Source organism: Bos grunniens, chromosome X (assembly GCF_055505025.1).
Source record: "Bos grunniens cultivar Pamir isolate PY7600 chromosome X, Bosgru_T2T1.0, whole genome shotgun sequence".
NCBI lineage: Eukaryota > Metazoa > Chordata > Mammalia > Artiodactyla > Bovidae > Bos > Bos grunniens.
This window is the reverse complement of record NC_141194.1, coordinates 1,397,781-1,416,714: the sequence shown is the minus strand read 5'-3', so window position 1 is coordinate 1,416,714 and position 18,934 is coordinate 1,397,781. Positions and strand designations below refer to the sequence as shown.

Here is an 18,934-nt window from a genome sequence, read left to right as displayed (position 1 = left end):
GGGCTGGATGGATATGAGTTTGAGCAAACTCCGGGAGCTGGTGAAGGACAGGGAAGCCTGGCCGTTCTGCTGCACCCCCACTTTGGCCCCTGTCTCATGGGAGTGCCCGCCACCAAGAAAGCCACCCAGGAAAACCTGTTTAGAAGCTCAGTTCCCCCTGAGGCCCTAGGACTTTAAGAGGATTCGAGCAGGAGGGGGAACCCACCCCCCAGGTCTCGCCGCTCGGTGGGCGGGACACAGAGCGCACGGGGCAAGGTCCCCCGCTCCGTGCCCCGCTCCGCCATGGCGCCCACAGCGCAGAGGAGACGCGCGGCGCACGCCGCCAGGTGCGCGGGACCCTGGGCCCCGGTCCTTCCCCGATCCTGGGGCTGGGGGCGTGGAAACAGGGGAATAGAGTGGGGAGGGGCGTCTAGGGTGAGCGTGGACCCCCCACCCACCCACCCAGCCAAAGGCCGGCCTGCGCTTGAGCCTCGGAGTCTCCAAAACGCAGCTGGAGGCCTGTTCGCCTTCCTGGACGCCGGCGGGACGAGAGAGCTGGGTTGGGGGCGTCGGGGGACTGCGGGGGACGAGAGGGAGCGGAAGGAAAGGGACCGGGAGTGGGGGTAGGAGGCGGGGAGGAAGGGGAGGCAGGCAGGCCACGCCCCGGTAGAGGTGGTGCAGCCCCTCCCCCGCTCTCCAAAGACTTCCTGTCGCGCCCCAGAGGTCCCGGTCCCCTAGCGCCTCCGCGTCCACACCAGCCACTCACTAGGGCGCGACCCTCCCAGGCTCCCTCTTGGAAAAGCCCACGCCCCGGAGCCTTCTTCCAGCCCTCTCTCGCCGCGCGCCCTCCATCCCCAAATTAAGACACACCCCTGTTCTGCACACTGGCCACCTCCCCACACACCCCACAAGCGTGGCCGTGTGCCTGAAACCCACTAGGATGCAATCGGTCTGCCTTACCTTCTGGACTCTTGGCGAGACTGTAGCCCGCCAGGCTCCTCTGTCCATGGGATTCTCCACTCAAGAAAACTGGACTGGGTTGTCATTTCCTTCTCCAGGGGATCTTCCCGACTCAGGGATCGAACCCAGGTCTCCAAAGGGCAGGCAGATTCTTTACCTTCTGAGCCACCAGGCAAGCCCCCAAAAGAGGTGATAGGATCTTGATTTCTTCCTCTTGCACTGTTTAAAGACAGTCTTACACTGTCGTCAGTAACCCAAAACCGAGTCTGGCAGTTTGGTAGCTCTGAGGGCTTCTTTCTGATACGTAACTTCAAGGGGAAGGGTGTTGCAAGCGTGAACACTAGGTAGGGGGTACATGTAGCATAGAGTCCAAGGGAGAAAAAAAAAAGTGAATTGTGGCTCCTGCAGAGTTAGGGGGCAGAAAAAACAAACTTTAGTTACAGACACGCAGAGTTCCGAGCAGTTAAAGTGAAAAAAAAAAAACAAAACTAGGAATGATCAGGCCTTCTCACTGTTCACTTTCTCTTCTTTATTCTCAGGAAAGGGAAAGAAAAACTCATTCCTCTGTTTTCCTTTTCACCACAACAAATTCCTCCAAGGGTAACCCCACTTTCTGGAGGCAGAAACGCCGCCTCCAGTTTCCGGACTGCTTGGCGCATCGGGGCCCAACAGGGGGATGCTGTTGGCACCGAGGGGCCCTGCTGGGGACTCTGGGTTCCGCTGGAGCTCCTAGCCCCTAGGGCCGCAGGGCTTGGGAGGCGAGGAGAGCCTCGGTAGGTCCACCCCCAGGACCGCCCAAACCTCCCTTAGGCAGTGTAGACGCCCACACTCCGGGGCGGCGCCCGGGACTCGCTGGCGGCGCGCCTTGCAAATCGGAGCAGAGATTGATCAAAACAGTTGTACTGTCTAGGGGACTTTTATCCCCCAGGAGGTCCCCAACCCCGAGCACCGCGGAGACGCAGCCCCCGGTCTCCGGACTGCTTGGCGCATCCGGACGCGATCGGGAAACGTCCACCGGGACTCGATCGGAGAACGTGGATGGCACCGGGGCCCTGTTGGGGACTCGGGGATCCGCTGGAGCGTCTAGCCCCCGAGTGCCTCTGGGTTTTGGGGGGCGGGGAGAGCCTGAGTAGGTCCACCACCCAGGACCGCCCAAACCTCGGTGGCGCGCGCGCGCGCGCACGCGGAGTACGCCCCCAACGCTCGCTGACCGCGGGCTTTTCAAATCCGAGCAGTGATCATTTGATCAAAACAGCTGTGCTGTCTAGGGTACTTAAATCCCCTGCTGCTGCTGCTGCTAAATCGCTTCAGTCGTGTCCGAGTGCGACCCCATAGACGGCAGCCCACCAGGCTCCCCCGTCCCTGGGATTCTCCAGGCAAGAACACTGGAGTGGGTTGCCATTTCCTTCTCCAATGCATGAAAAGTGAAAAGTGAAAGTGAAGTCGCTGAGTCGTGTCCGACTCTTAGCGACCCCATGGACTGCAGCCCACCAGGCTCCTCCATCCATGGGATTTTCCAGGCAAGAGTACTGGAGTGGGGTGCCATTGCCTTCTCCGTTTAATCCCCTATTGATCCTTTAAAAACGTAAGTCCCCTTCTGATCCGACCTGGCCCCGTTTCCCTCCTAGCGGAGCCTGGGCCCCCCTCACCTTGGGTTCCCCTCACCCTGGGCCTCCCGACCCTGGGCGGAAGGCAGCTCCGAGGCCCAGGGAAAGGCGTGCCCGGGGTGCAGCGAGAATTAATTACAAAGTAGTGCAAGGTGGGGGCCCTGGGTGAATTCAGTGAAAGAAACTGAATTTGGGTGGATCACGACTTTCAAAAGCAAAAAGTAGTGCGTTCAAGTTTTGTGCGGCACGTGGAACGGATTGGTCAAGCCTTTGGGATAAAAATATACAAGGGCTGCAGGCCTTTCTTTGTTAAATCCTCATATAAAGGAAGAGCTTCCCAGGAGGCTCAGTGGTAAAGAATCGCTCTGCCAGTGTAGCTAACACCGGTTCAGTCTCTGGGTGGGGGAGATCCCCTGCAGAAGGAAATGACAATGCATTCTAGTTACTCTTGCCTGGAGAATCCTATGGACAGAGGAGCCTGGTGGGCTCCTGTCAGTGGGGTTGCCGAGAGGCGGACTGGACCTATGGATGGAGCACACGTGCAGTGGAATGGAAATGCCCGCACCTTCTCTGCAACCTGGTTTGAAATGCTGACTTTTTCATTCCAAAGGAGATGTTTATTTCGTTTTTGGCTTTTTTCTTTCTTCTCTCTCTTTAGGGACTCTTTAAATCTGTTGCTCATCATGTGTTTGCTTCTGAAGACCTGCGAATTAAAATCAGCAAATACGTCTAAACCAAATATTCTGCTGATAATGGCGGACGATCTGGGCATTGGGGATCTCGGTTGCTATGGAAACGACACACTAAGGTACCAGCTGGGGATAGGGGGAGCGGGGAGGCAGTTCTCGGGGCGTGTGTGCGTGTTTGGATGAATGAAGCAGACTTCAAATCTGCCCGCAGAAATTAGGAAATTCCTTAAGGCATCAAATTTCCACAGCGAAAGTTATTTTTGGAGCAAAAGTGAGTTATCAACCTTTCTGAGGGGAAGAAGAGAGCACAAGGGACTTCGGAGGGAAAGAAGGAGAGTTAGAGGGAAATCTGAGACTAGTAAGGTGAGAAGAATTCCTAAGATCAGGCAAGTGATTCGGAAGCTCCAGTACTTTGGCCACCTGATGCAAACTGCCAACTCACTGGAAGACACCCTGATGTTGAGAAAGACTATGGGCAGGAGGAGAAGGGGGTGACAGAGGATGAGATGGTTGGATGGCATCACTGACTCGATGGACATGACTTTGAGCAAGCTCCAGGAGATGCTGCTGCAGTCCATGGGGTCTCCAAGCGTCAGACACAACTGAGTATGCACGGAAACCTTTTTTGGAGTGCGTGTGAATGATACCATCAGACGCCACCTCTGAACAGAAGGTGTAGGAACTGCCTCTGCAGATGTCTGTGTGTGTTAGTCGTTCAGTTGTGTCCGACTGTGACCTCATGGACTGTAGCCCTCCAGGCTCCTCTGTCCATGGGATTTCCCAGGCAAGAATACTGGAGTGGGTTGCCATTTCCTCCCCCAGGGGATCTTCCCTATGCAGGGATTGAACCCGGTTATACCAAACTGCAGGCAGGTTGCTTTACCATCCGAGCCACCAGGGAGGTCTTGCAGGGGGCAAAATGCAATCACATGTAAAGCAAAGGAAATTCCTCAAATAGAGAACTCATCCATATACCTTTCAGCATGGGGACCTGACTCAGCTCGCTCGACCCATCCTAACGGTGACCTTTGTGTGCTTTGCCCAGGACGCCGAACATCGACCGACTTGCGGAGGAAGGCGTGAGGCTCACCCAGCACCTGGCGGCCGCCCCGCTGTGCACCCCGAGCAGGGCCGCCTTCCTCACGGGGAGACACGCCTTCAGATCAGGTGGGCGTTTTCAGGGCGGCTGGGGAAACGGCTGGCCTCGTCCGCCCATTGACTGTCCTAAAAAATGGGGTGGTGGCCATCTCCCGGAGTTAGCCCAAGTTCATGTCCATTGCATCGGTGAGGAGGCAAACCACTTCAGTATATTTCCCAGTGAGAACCCCATGAACTGCTGTATAAAAAGACAAGGGGACTTTTGATACAAATTTAAAAAAAGGCTAACACAAAATACAAACAAAAAGAATCAGGTAGTGGGACTTCCCAGGTGGTCCAGTGGTTGAGACTCTGAGCTTCCAGTGCAGGGGGCATGGGTTCGATCCCTGGTTTGGGAACTAAGATCCTGAAAATAGCCAAAAAAGAAAAAGAAATCAGGTGTCAATGGTTGATAGATGGTTAAAATACAATCTGCAAATTCATTTTCCTGGAGTTATGTAAATATTGTGCTTTGTTGCTGCCAAGTTGCTCAGTTGTCTCCAGAGTCTTTGCGACCCCATGGGCTGTGGCCCGCCAGGCTCCTCTGTCCATGGGATTCTCCAGCCAGGAATACTGGAGTTGGTTGCCATTTCCTTCTCCAGGGGATCTTCCCAACCCAGGGATCGAACCCTCGTGTCCTCCATTGCAGGCAGTTTCTTTACCATCTGAGCCACCAAGAAAGCTCTGTAATTACTGAGAACTCAGAAAGCTCAAAGTCTTCAAGGTAACTGACTGTATTCCATGTTCTTTGTCCAGAATCTTTGAGTCAGTCTCGAGGTCACGTTGCAGTTTCAGATGGTTCCTCACAGGGTCATCCGTGGTGGACAACCTCAGTCCCCAGCGGAGACCCTCGGCGTACTTATCAGAAGTACGGTAGTTAACGGAAGTAGGGTCCTTCCCGGAAGTACGGTAGTTAACGGAAGTAGGGTCCTTCCCGGAAGTACGGTAGTTAACGGAAGTAGGGTCCTTCCCGGAAGTACGGTAGTTAACGGAAGTAGGGTCCTTCCCGGAAGTACGGTAGTTAACGGAAGTAGGGTACTTCCGGCTGTTTACCGGAAACCAACATTTCCTCTCGGCTCTGCTCCACTCCGCAGGCATGGACGCCACGGATCGCTACCGGGTCCTGCAGTGGAACGCGGGTTCGGGGGGACTCCCACAGAATGAAACCACATTTGCGAAGATCCTTCAGGGGCAAGGGTATACCACGGGCCTCATCGGTATGTGCTGACGCGTGTTATTTTTCTGCTTTTTTTGCGTGACGGTGAAGGTCAGGGACTGCAAGACCCTATGTTCCTAGAAGGCAATGGCACCCCGCTCCAGTACTCTTGCCTGGAGAATCCCATGGACGGAGGAGCCTGGAAGGCTGCCGTCCATGGGGTCGCTGAGGGTCAGGCACGACTGAGCGGCTTCACTTTCCCTTTTCACTTTCATGCATTGGAGAAGGAAAGGGCAACCCACTCCCGTGTTCTTGCCTGGAGCATCCCAGGGACGGGGGAGCCAGGTGGGCTGCCGTCTATGGGGTCGCACAGAGTGGGACACGACTGAAGCGACTTAGCAGCAGCATGTTCCTAGAAAATGTTGAAATATCAGAACCCAGATTTAGTTCCTGCTTGCTCACATGTCTCTTGAATGGTTCACCATGTTGGAATTGAAGAGTCTTTTTTTTTTAACCCAGTAATTTTCTTTTAATAATATTCATCCTTATTTTCTTTTTTTTGAGACTTCTTTTTTTTTTTTGAGGTTAGTTGTTTTACAATGTTGTCTTGGTCTCTGCTTTACAGTGAAGTCAGTCAGCCATGAAGAATGCTCCCTCTTGGGCCTCTTGCTCACCTCACCCCCTCACCCCACCCCCAGGTCATCACAGAGCCGGAGCTGAGCCCCCTGTGCTCTGCAGCAGCTTCCCACTAGCCGTCTGTTTACACATGGTCGAGTATAGAAGTCCGTGCTGCTCTCTCAGTTCGTCCCTCCATCTCCTTCCCCTGCTGTGTCCACAAGTCCTTTCTCCATGCCCTCGTCTTTATTCCTGCCCAGCAAATATCATCTGTCTTTCTAAATTCCATACATACGCGTTAACATAGGATACTTGTTTGTCTCTTTCTGACTTACTCCACTCTGTACAGCAGGTTCTAGGTTAATCCACCCTCACTACCAGTCACTCAAATTCGTTCTTTTCTTTATCGCTGAGTAATATTCTGTTGTATATATGTACCACATCTGTGTCCATTCATCTGTCAGTGGACAGTTAGGTTGTGTCTGTGTCTTGGCTCTTGTAAATCGTGCTGCAGTGAACATTGGAGTACATGAGCCTTTTACAATTATGGTTTTCTCAGGGAGTCCTGGTAACTTTACAGTCTTTCTCCATTAGCCTCTTTGCTGGACGAATCCATCTTTTCCTCACGGCACTGGTCAGAATCTTCTAGACATTATATTGGTTTAAATGGCCACACCTCATCTCAAAACTCAGTGTTAACACATGAGATGGTGGGAAGCTTTGGAGGCTGGATCCTTCTGTATGGTTTCATTCTCCACCATCCTCACTGCAGCCCGCTGTTTTTGTTTCCTTAAATATAAAAGGGCAGATTCCTGGGTTGGGAAACAGTACAGAGTCTTACAGGTTCTGAAGATAGCCTGTGAGTCGTGGGGAGACCAAGGGAACAAGGGAATAAGTGTCACTTCTCCACATGGAATTTTGGGCAACTGCCAGGCTCCTCTATCCATGGGATTCTCCAGGAAAGAATACTGGAGTGAGTTGCCTTTTCCTATTTCAGGAGATTTCCCAAAGCCAAGGTTTAAACCCTCATCTCTTGTCTCTCCTGCAGTGCAGGCAGATTCTTTACCACTGAGACACCTCGGAAGCCCCTACTGCTTTTTGGGTGGTGGTGTTCAGTCGCTCAGTCGTGTCTGACTCTCTGCGACCCCATGGACTGCAGCACGCCAGGCTTCCCTGTCCTTCACCGTCTCCGGGAGTTTGCTCAAAGTCACGACCACTGAGTCGTGATGAACCTCCAAATTACCCTCAGAAAGTAATTTCAGCCAGAATCCCTTAGACCTATGCTGTTTTTTATGTTTCTTTCTTTCTTTTTTTTTTTTAAAGTTCTTGCTTCTATCTTCAGGAAAATGGCATCAAGGTGTAAACTGTGCCTCACGCAATGACCACTGCCATCACCCTCTGCACCACGGCTTTGACTATTTCTACGGCATGCCCTTCACGCTGGTCAATGACTGCCACCCAGACAGGCCCCCTTCACTGGACGCGGGCTTGAGGGCCAGGCTCTGGCTTTACACCCAGATCATGGCCCTGGGCGTGTTGACCATCGTGGCCGGCAAAGCCTGCAGGCTGATCTCCATTTCCTGGAAACTGGTCTTGAGTGTGGCCACCCTGGTCCTGCTGTTTTTCATGTCCTGGTACGCCAGCTTTGGCTTCGTCCGCCGCTGGAACTGCATCCTGATGAGAAACCACGAAGTCACTGAGCAGCCCATGGTTTTGGAAAGAGCTGCGAGCCTCGTGCTCAAGGAAGCTGTTTCCTTTATTGCAAGGTAATGGCGCCGTCCCTTTGGAAATCGGAGGTGAGTTCTGGGTGCATCTGAGTCTGTTTACCACCAGTGGGAATCTGCCAGCTCTACGAGCAGACATGTGTGTGTGTGTCTTAGTCGCTCAGTCGTGTCCGACTCTTTGTGACCCCGTGGACGGTAGCCCACCAGGCTCCTCTGTCCATGGGATTCTCCAGGCAAGAAGACTGGAGTGGGTTGAAATGAGCAGGTGGGTTTGAAGACTTCAACAGTTACACATGGATTGGTTTCCAAAACTCCAGTCTCTTCTTTCTTGTTTTGGGCTCTGTTTTGTTTTTGTTAATATAAATGTTCTCTGTGTGCATGCTCAGTTGCTCAGTTGAGTCCAACTCTTGGCGACCCCCATGGACTGTAGCCCGCCAGGCTCCTCCGTCCATGGGGATTCTCCAGGCAGGCATACTGGAGTGGGTTGCCATGCCCTCCTCCAGGGGATCTTCCCAATCCAGGGATATGAACCCGGGTCTCTTGCACTGGCAGCTGGATTCTTTACCACTCAGCCACTTGGGGTGTCTAGAATACTGCACAGCAACTTAAAAGAGTAAGGGGGCTGTGTGTGCTGATCCAGAAATGCAGCTGACACGACCCTACGGGGCGTTCCTGGGACAGACTCCTACCCCTGTCCTCTGCTCCAGCTCCTGTCTGAAGTATGTAGAGCATAGTATCTGATGCAGACTTCTTCAATTGTTTTACAGATGCTAAAACCCCCAGCAAACAGAAGATGTTAACTACTTGATGCCCACGAGCCTTCAGTCTCTACTTTGAAGTCCTGGATCATAGAGATGCTCTTGTAGCCAAAGGATGTTTTTTCTTCTTTCAGAAATAAGCAGGGTCCATTCCTGCTCTTTGTATCTCTGCTGCATGTCCATATCCCCCTGGTGACCACAGAAAGGTTCCTTGGGAAGAGTCGGCATGGCTTGTACGGCGACAATGTTGAGGAGATGGACTGGCTTGTGGGTGAGTCAGCCCCCGGCCAGGCTTCCTCCGTTCCCGGCCTTCCCTTGATGGCGGGGTCACAGGTGGGTGACCTCCCCGGAGCCAGCCTTCAGTAAAGAATCAGAGACGAAGAGGAAGATTCTCCCCCATCATCCACAGATTCCTTCTGCCTTTCCGATTTCTTTTGTCTACTTTTGCACAAAGGCGTCCTTCTAAAGTCTGTGATTGAACGCTGTCACGACGGGACTTCCCAGGTGGGCCAGTGGTTACCACTTCACCTTCCAATGCAGGGGGTGTGGGTTCGATCCCTGGTCAGGGAGCTGAGATCCCACGTGCCTCGTGGCCAAAAAACCAAACATAAAACAGAAACCATATTGTAGTACATTCAATAAAGAGCTTAAAAATTAAGTGTTAGTTGCTCAGTCGTGTCCGACTCTTTGCTTCCTGTGGACTGCAGTCTGCCAGGTTCCTGTGTCCATGGGCTTCTCCAGGCAAGAACACTGGAGTGGGTTACCATGCCCTCCTCCAGGGGATCTTCCCGACCCAGGCATCGAACCTGCATCGCCTGCGTTGGCAGGCGGGTGGGTTCTTTTACCACTGAGCCACCTGGGAAACCCTCAGAAAGGAGACATCGTGTTGAACCCTCAGATGCTGTTTCATTTACGTCGCCCTGAAATGCTGCGTCTTTCCTAAAGGGGAGATTCTGAACGCCGTTGAAGAACACGGCCTGAAAAACACGACTCTCACGTACTTCACCTCTGATCACGGGGGACACTTGGAGGCGAGAGATGGACACGTCCAGCTGGGCGGGTGGAATGGAATATACAGAGGTAAGGCCCGTGGGCACTGGGGTTCCAGGGGAAAATCTCTGTACACTGGTCCTTTTAAATACCTGACATGAGGGACTTCCCCGGTGGTCCACTGGTTTAAGACTCGGCACTTCCATTGCAGGGGGCATGGGTTCGATCCCTGGTCAAGATCCCACATGCCTTTCAGCATGGCCAAAAAAAAGTTTTTTAATAAAATGAATAAAATAAAATTTGATACGGTCCATCTGAATTATTCTGGAGACGGAAATGGCAGCCCACTCCAGTATTCTCGCCTGGAGAATCCCATGGCCAGAGGAGCTTGTGGGCTACAGTCCATGTGTGGGTGGCCACTCAGTCGTATCTGACTCTTTGCGACCCCACGGACTGTAGCCCGGCAGGCTCCTCTGTCCATGGGATGCTCTAGGCAAGGACACTGGAGTGGGTCGCCTTGCCCTCCTCCAGGGGATCTTCCCGATCCAGGGATCAAACCTGAGTCTCGTACATCCCCTGCATTGGTAGGTGGGTGCTTTACCACTAGCGTCCGTGGGCTATAGTGATGGGGTGGCCAAGAGTCGGACACCACTGAGCGAGTGAGCGCACACGCTGGATACAGACACGCACAGGTACATCGGGTGTGTCTCCAGGCTGGAGCGTCTCCTGAGAAGGCAACGGTGTCGTTCCCTCCCAGGTGGCAAAGGCATGGCCGGCTGGGAAGGCGGGATCCGGGTCCCAGGGATATTCCGCTGGCCCGGGGTCCTGCCGGCCGGCCACGTGATCCACGAGCCCACTAGCCTGATGGACGTCTTCCCCACCGTGGTCCAGCTGGCGGGTGGCCAGGTGCCCCAGGACAGGTACACTACTCCCTGCGTCCTGGGACAGCCCCCTGCCCTCGTCCAAGTTTTTGGGGAATATATTTCACAATAGGAGAACGTTTAAAACAGTCTCCCATGTAGGGGACAGGCTGATGTGAAATGACCACACCCAGGAAAACAAGGCTAAACGAATTGTTGGGTCCAGTGACTTGTTTTGGGTTTTTTTTTTGGCAAGATTTTACATTTTGGCATCACAATCTGGAGATCCAGTCGTCAGAATGCGACATCTCCTATTAATCTTCTGAAATGCAATCTTGCCCACGTGTTCGTGCAGCTATGAAAATTGAAAAAAAATTTTAAGTTTATTTTATTTATTTTTAGGCTGTGCCACACAGCATGTGGACTGGTTCCCCGACCAGGGATTGAACCTGTGTCCTCCCTGCACTGAAAGTTCAGAGTCTTAACCTTGCTGCACCACCAGGGAAGTCCCTTGAAAATATGATTTAAAAATGATTATGTACCTCAATACACACCCAAAAAGTCCCTCTCATACATGAGAAAAAATAGAAGTAAATATTTTGATACAAGATTGGATTTTACTTCATTTAGGATAACCAATAAGGGACTTCCCTAGAGCTCCAGTGGTTAGGAATCCACGTTTCCACTCACAGGGGCCATGGGTTCGATCCCTGCTTGGGGAATGAGGATTCTACCTGTCACACCCCCTGCCCCCCAAAAAAAAGCCTGAAAAAAAGGTTACCAATAAATACTTGTGTATGATGGATAATAATATAAGGTACTTTATCCCCTAGTTCTTACTGCCAAAAAAAAAAAAAAAAAAGCCATGTTACTAATTTTTAAGTTTAGTAGTATTTTTAGTTCAGCAGGTTTCTCTGGAGAGAGAGAGCCAACAGTACACCTGCAGATGTGTGTGTGTGTGTGTGTGTGTGTGTAAGTAATAAGGGCTCCGCTCGTGGCTCAGATGGTAAGGCGTGCCTGCCTGCAATGCAGGAGACGCAGGTTCAGCCCCTGGGTTGGGACGATCCCCTGGAGGAGGACATGGCGACTCACTCCAGTATTCTTGCCTGGAGAATCCCATGGACAGAGGAGCCTGGCAGGCTATAGTCTGTGGGGTCAAAATAAGACATTTATCATAAGGAACTGGCTCACGCAGTGGTAGAGACTGGCAAATTGAAATTTGATGTTGGGAAGGCCGCAAGCCACAAGTTCAGGAGTATTTCTGTATCGTTGTGTTGAGGGAGAGTTTTCTCTGCTCCAGCAAAACTCAGATTTGTTGACAGCCTTCAACTGATTGGACCAGGCTCACCCCTTTAAGCCCAGGGTGATCTACTTTACTCAAAGTCTTGCTGATTGTAGATGTTTACCTCACCTACTATATATAAAATAGATAGCAACAAGGCCTTTCGGTACTGCACAGGGAACTCTGCTCAGTGCTCTGTGATCACCTAAATAGGAAAAGCATTTGAAAAAGAATACATACCTGTTTTACGAATCACTGATTCACTTTGCCATATACGTAAAACTATCACACCGTTGGTCATCAACTATACTCTAATAGAAAGTAAGAATTCAAAACTATAGACATAAAATGAAAAATATAAATAAAAGGTCTCTGCTGCCCTAGACTTCAGCCTAGGGGCACGGGCAGCCCAGCTGGAATTTAAGAAGACTTGGTGTTAATATCTGCGGTCAGCGTGGTGTGTGTTGTTGTGTCTGGGTGTGTCTGTGTGTTTTCTATTTATGACATGCTACATGCAATCTAGACAGCCTCGGGGAGACGGGGCGTGTCTGATCCACTGTGTGTTATCTGGGGTCCTGGCAGCCTTGGGGTTTCCAAGGTCCCAGGTCCACACTGCAGCCCACACAGCCTCAGTCTCAGTCCCTCCTGTGGTCTCTTCCCTGAATCAGGGTCATCGACGGCCGGAGCCTGCTGCCCCTGCTGCGGGGAGATGCTGAGCGCTCGGCACATGAGTTCCTGTTTCATTACTGTGGGCAGTATCTCCACGCCGCCCGCTGGCACGAGAAGGACAGTGAGTTCACGCCTCCCCACGACTCGGCGGGTGCTGCGTCTTAGTCAGGGTCCTCCAGAGAAATGGAACCCAGAGGATGTGTGGGTGCCCGGGTGGATGGCTGGGTGGATGGATGATGGATGGATGATGGATAGATGATAGATGGGTCATGAATAGATGATGGATGGGTGATGGATAGATGGTGGATGGGTGGGTGGATGATGAATGGATGGATGGATAGACAGACTGATGGATGAATGGGTGGATGGATAGATGATGGATGGGTGATGGATAGATGATGGATGAATGGGTGGATGGATAGATGATGGATGGATGATGGATGGATAAATGATGGATGGGTGATGGATAGATGATGGATGGGTGATGGATAGATGATAGATGGGTCATGGATAGATGAGGGATGGGTGATGGATAGATGATGGATGGGTGGGTGGATGGATAGATGATGGATGGGTGATGGATAGATGATGGATGGATAGATGATGGATGGGTGATGGATAGATGATGGATGGGTGGGTGGATGATGAATGGATGGATGGATAGATAGACTGATGGATGAATGGGTGGATGGATAGATGATGGATGGATGATGGATAGATGAGGGATGGATAGATAATGGATGGGTGATGGATAGATGATAGATGGGTAATGGATAGATGATGGATGGGTGATGGATAGATGATGGATGGGTGATGGATAGATGATGGATGGGTTGATGGATGATGAATGGATGGATGGATAGATAGACTGATGGATGAATGGGTGGATGGATAGATGATGGATGGGTGATGGATAGATGATGGATGAATGGGTGGATGGATAGATGATGGGTGGGTGATGGATAGATGATGGATGGATAAATGATGGATGGGTGGGTGGATGGATAGATGATGGATGGGTGGGTGGATGGATGGATGGATAGATAGACTGATGGATGAATGGGTGGATAGATGAGTGGGTTGGTTGATGGTTGATGGGTGGATGGATGAATACATAGATGATGGATGCATGGATAGATTGATGGGTGGATGGATGATGGATGGATGTGTGGATGGGTAGATGGATGAGTGAATGGACAGATTAGTAGATGAACAGGTGGATGGGTGGATGGATAGATGGGTGGATAGATGAATGGATATGTAGATGATGGATGGATGGATGGATCGGTGGGTGGATGGATGGTGGGTGGGTGGATGGATAGACCGACTGATGGATGAATGGGTAGATAGATAGGTGGGTGGGTGGGTGGATAGTGGATGGATGAATCGATATATAGATGATGAATGGATGGATGGATGGGTTGATGGATGATGGATGGATGTGTAGAGGGATGGATAAGGGATGGATGCAGGGATACATAGATGATGGGTGGATATAGGTGGATAGGTGGATGAATCCATGGACTGATAAGTGGATAGATGGATAGGTGGATGAATGGATGGATGGATAGAACGGTGGTAGATAAATAGATAACAGATGGAAAAGATGAATTGATAGGCAAATAGAAAAATAGATTTACACAGAGATAATAGATGAATAGGTAGATAATAAATAGTTACATACAGAGGGGCGTCCCTGGTGGCTCAGCTGGTAAAGAATCTGCCTCAGGTGCAGGAGATCTGGGTTCGATCCCTGGGTCAGGAAGATCGGAGGAAGTCATGGCAGCCCACTCCAGTATCCTTGCCTGGAGAATCCCATGGACAGAGGAGCCTGGTGGGCTGCAGTCCACGGGGTCACAGTCAGACACAGCTGCATATAGAGGACACAGCTCCATATAGAGGAAGAGATACAGGTAGATAACAGATGACAGAAGAAGACAGAAAGGTGAGCGATGAGAGGTGCAGTGTCTGCGCCGCTGACGGGGGACGGACTCCATTTGCCCCTAGGCGGAAGGCTCTGGAAGGTGCATTACACCACGCCCGACTTCCACCCCGAGGGCGCAGGGGCCTGCCGCGGCAGCAACATGTGCCCCTGCTCAGGAGCCGGCGTGACCCACCACGACCCTCCCCTGCTCTTCGACCTGTTCGGGGACCCGTCCGAGGCCCGGCCCCTGTCCCCCGACGCCGGGCCCGTGTACCGCGAGGTGGTGGCCCGCGTGGGCCGGGCGGTCCGGGAGCACCGCCGGTCGGTGCGCCCGGTGCCTGAGCAGCTCTCCTTCCAGAACGTGGCCTGGAAGCCATGGCTGCAGCCCTGCTGCGGGCCCTTCCCGTTCTGCGCATGCTCCCGGGACGCGGACCCCGGGGAGACCTGACCTCGCTGCTCCCCAAGTTACAGCACGGGGGTGGGCGAGGAGGCGGGGAGAACGGGAGCCTTGTGTGCTGTCAGGAATGGAGAACTGCAGCAGCCGCTGTGGGCAACGGGGTGGACGGTCCTCCAGCCACCAAAAAATGGAACGACCCTAGGATGCAGCAATGCCAGCCCTGTGTGTGTGTGTGTGTGTGTGTGTGTGTGTGTGTGTCTCGCTCAGTCATGTCCAACTCTATGAGAGCCCATGGACTGCAGCCCTCCAGGCTCCTCTGTCCATGGGATTCTCCAGACAAGGATACTGCAGTGGGTTGCCATTTCCTCCACCAGGGGAATCTTCCCGACCTGGAGATCAAACCCACATCTCCTGCATTGGCAGGCAGGTTCTTTACCACGGAGCCACTTGTGAAGCCTAGACACACACACACACACACACACACACACACACACACACACACACACTGGAATATTACTTGGCCATAAAAACGAAATCTTGTCACTTGCAGCAACGGGCTGCCCTGGTGTCTCTGCCTGCAATGAGGGAGAGCTGAGTTCAGTCCCTGGGTGGGCAAGACCCCCTGGAGGAGGGCAATGACAACCCACTCCAGGATTCTTACCTGGAGAATCCCATGGATGGAGGGGCCTGCTGGGCTACAGTCCACGGGTCGCAAAGAGTCCTACACGACTGAGACACTGGGCAGACAACAGGTGAACCCTGAGGGCGTTATGCTAAGTGGAGTAAGTCAGGCAGAGAAAGACAACATGATCTCACATCTGTGTGGAAGTAAAAACAATAAAGTTTTAGATGCAGAGAGCAGACTGGTGTGTCACAAACTGCGGGGGTGGGGTGGTGATGGGGAGACACTTCCATCTATAAGATGCATATACATCTTATATATATATATATATATGAGGTTGAAAACCTCCGAACTGTCATGCCACCTATAAAACCAACGATTCAAACGGGAATGCTTCTAATTTAGAGGTTCCACCTGGCTTTGTTGAACACTGTTTTAAGTTTATGCATTTTCACCTTCTTTGGGTCTTTTTCTTCTTTTCCTCTGTTACAACTTTCTGACGCACTCCTTGTGAATTACATTCATTTTGCGTCAGACCTTCACCCCAACCACCCTTTGCCGGAAAACAGGCTTTAACTCCCGCAGCTTTTAAATGTTACACATTAAAGTGGTGATCTGTTGTAAAAGTGGCTCTGAGAATAAACAAGCATTTTCTCAGCAGACTGGTGCCTGGCAGGAAAGTGGGGAAAGACCCCCCCGCCCAGGAGAAGGGGGCTTCCCCTGCAGACCCCAAGTGCAAAGAAACAGCCTTGAGCCCCAGGAGTGTGGAAAGCTCGGAGGGGTCTCCCAGGACTTGGGGCCCGGAGCTGAGGCACGGCTGAATTGAACAAACTCGGTCTTTGTGTCCAGGGCGCCTGTAAGTCTGGTCTTTAACTCTGGACAAAGGGATTTACTGTGATCAGGTCAAAGTTCAGGAGTGTCCCTGAGGACCCAAGAGTCTACTTCTTAAGAATTTCCATGGTAACAACTGGCCCAACCGGTTAGGCGGGCTGTCGCAAAGGGGCGACTGCGGAGGCTTGGCCGGCCCCTCCCCTCCAGTGTCTGTGCGTGTGTTTGTATCTCCAGCGGGATATGTATTCTGTTCAGCCGCTCAGTCGTGTCCGACTCTTTGCGACCCCAGGGACTGCAGCACACCAGGCCTCCCTGTCCATCACCAACTCCCGGAGTTTACTCAAACTCATGTCCATCAAGTCGGTGATGCCATCCAACCGTCTTATCCTCTGTCGGCCCCTTCTCCTCCTGCCTTCAGTCTTTCCCAGCATCGGGGTCTTTTCCAACGAGTCAGTTCTCATCAACACACAGCACAAGCGTTCCGAGAGGTCTCTATCAACATGTGTCTTTCTGCCTGTGGATGTCCACTGGTCTCAGCGCTGTTTGTGGGAAAGACCACCCTTTCTCTGGGCCTTGCTTCTGCACCTGGGTGAACCCTTGCCTTCACGTATGGGGAACAGTGATGTCAGAGGTGGATGGTCTCCAAGTCAGGCATTTACGACTAGCCTCCTGTTTGCATTTCGTGGGGCCGGAAGACGTGGGCTTCAGGCTGGAAACTTAAAACCTGTGTCCTGTGTGCAGTTCCCGAGATACGGAGATAGGCTGGGCTCCAGTGGAGGGATGTACAGTTGGCCTCAGAAACGGGGCAACTCGCCAGTGTTTGGCCCTTGTAAACATCTCAAGGGAAGAGTCAAGGCAAGGGCACAGAGGGACGAAACCCCGTGTGACTAAAGGGTTAAGGGATGTCCGTTCGCCCCTCTTTGGGGACACGCAAAATACTACACATGCTCAGGAAGTCTCCTTTGGGGGGCTGGGGTCCAAAGTCAGGCTATGGGGCCAGACCATAATGAGTCTTGCTCCTCCCAGAAGCCTTCACTTCTCAATCCATCTTGCCTGAGGGGTGCGTGTGCCCACTGCAGGGGAGGGTCCCGGGGTAGGTCAGGTGTGGGAAAATAAACCAGGTAATCAACCTGAAGGAAGACAAAGGCTCGGAAGAACTGCCTTATAAAAATACCTTAACTCAGTCCTGGGCTCCTCCTCTCTGGGAGGGGGACGCCCACCCCTCTGTCTCCCCTTGAGCGTCTCTGTCTTGCTTCTGTCGTAACTAAACGAAGCATTTCTCTGTGTACTCTGTCACTTGCCATGCTGTATTTGCAATAACAAGATTTTTGTACCTGCATTTACAGTTTCTACCTCCGAGATAAATGCATTTTTCACTGGGGGCAAAGTTTCAGGGAGAAACAGCTCTTAGCCTCCTGGCCCTTTGTGGGTGTGTTGGCTAGGATTCCTGGTTCTCATCCAGGATGCCCATCCCTGGGCAGGGAATTAAGATCTCGCTTGCCTTGGGTGCGTGCTCAAGTCGCTTCACTCGTGTCTGACTCTGTGTGACCCCATGGACCCTCCAGGCTCCTCTGTCCATGGGGATTGTTCAGGCAAGAGTACTGGAGTGGGTTGCCATGCTCTCCCGCAAGGGATCTTCCTGACCCGGGGATCAAACCCACGTCTCCTGTGGCTCCTGCGTTGAAGGCAGATTTTTGAGCGCTGGTCCCCTGGGGAAGCCCACTGCTGCCTTGATGAGATCAATAATAGATGCCCACGCTCAGGGTATTGAAAGATTAAATGATCGGGACATCATGCACCTAATCTGCAATACTGGGAGTTTTCTATACTGGTCTTTGACCACTACTGAAGCCTGGAAAGTCTATAAAAGGTCTCCTGGAGAAGGACATGGTCTTGATGAAAACCTGAGATCTAGACAAGCTTACAGAGAGTGTGTGTATTAGTTCTGGACTGATTACAACAAATGACCACAAACCAGGGGACTTAAAACAACAGACATCCATCTTCCCCCAGCCCTGGAGACCAGACGTCTGAGGTCAAGGATCCCAGGGCAGAGCTCCCTGCAGAGTCTCCAGGGGAGGGTCCTTCCCACCTCTTCCAGCTTCTGGGGGCTCCAGGCGTCAGTCCCTGGGCTGGTGGCCGCCTCCCTCCCGTCTCTGCCTCCATCTCCACGTGGCTTCTCCGCTGTGTCCCTGTCTCTTTTCTGTCTTACCTAAGCACACCTTATACAAGGCTTTGGAAACAAACCAGTATCAGGGTTTTTTCAAAACTTGTTTTCCTACCATTTTCTTTTCTTGTCTCAAGCTGCCATGGTTATATTTTTACACATGTCTTGCAGAGACTCCTGGTTCCTTGAACAGTAAATAATCAAAAAATAGTTCTTGGATGAATTAGTACATGACTCATTCCAAGAACTTAAAAGGAAAATGTCGTGGGGGAGGGTAAAAATGTCCTTGAGAAATTGCTCTAAAAGGGCACGTCTTTCAACATTTGCTACAAACTACTCAGCCAGAGAAATATTTGTGAGCCGTTGTTGATACCAAGGCGTGGCCTTCCAGAAATACTATTTGGTATGACAAGCAGCAATAGGTTGTCAGAGTTGTTAACTAGCCCCACCCAGAAATCTGTACATGCATGTGGCAGACTGGAGTTCAACTGTGGTGAGGGACCCACTGGAGGAAAAGATGTGTGACTTTTTTTCTTTCTTTCCTTAGCTTTATTTATTTTTTTGGCT

At 51.9% G+C, this 18,934-nt stretch overlaps 2 protein-coding genes across 16 annotated transcripts in view; one reads left to right on the top strand and one right to left on the bottom strand.

Moving 5' to 3' along the window:
- The window catches only part of ARSH (arylsulfatase family member H), a 66,237-nt gene extending 64,134 nt beyond the window's left edge, over positions 1-2,103 (bottom strand). For 8 of the 12 annotated variants that reach the window (XR_015158314.1, XR_015158311.1, XR_015158313.1 and 5 more), the window contains exon 1: positions 940-2,103. The gene's annotated coding sequence lies outside the window, so the exon portion shown is untranslated. The remainder of the gene's footprint in view (positions 1-939) is intronic. The other 4 variants (XR_015158315.1, XM_086386074.1, XM_086386072.1 and 1 more) reach the window with 3 other exon arrangements.
- LOC147339687 (arylsulfatase D-like) lies at positions 275-15,603 on the top strand. 4 transcript variants are annotated; one of them, XM_086386121.1, is made up of 10 exons: positions 275-326; positions 3,205-3,354; positions 4,281-4,402; positions 5,467-5,589; positions 7,486-7,909; positions 8,760-8,896; positions 9,571-9,705; positions 10,373-10,535; positions 12,426-12,547; positions 14,434-15,603. In XM_086386121.1, exons 1-10 carry the CDS (start codon positions 283-285, stop codon positions 14,796-14,798), a joined length of 1,785 nt encoding a protein of 594 aa, XP_086242247.1. In that variant the 5' UTR covers positions 275-282; the 3' UTR covers positions 14,799-15,603. The 4 variants fall into 4 exon arrangements, with proteins under 4 accessions (XP_086242247.1, XP_086242248.1, XP_086242250.1 ...); XM_086386122.1 differs by having other exon boundaries at positions 7,467-7,909; XM_086386124.1 differs by having other exon boundaries at positions 7,787-7,909; positions 14,434-14,952.
- The last annotated feature ends 3,331 nt before the right edge of the window (positions 15,604-18,934 follow it).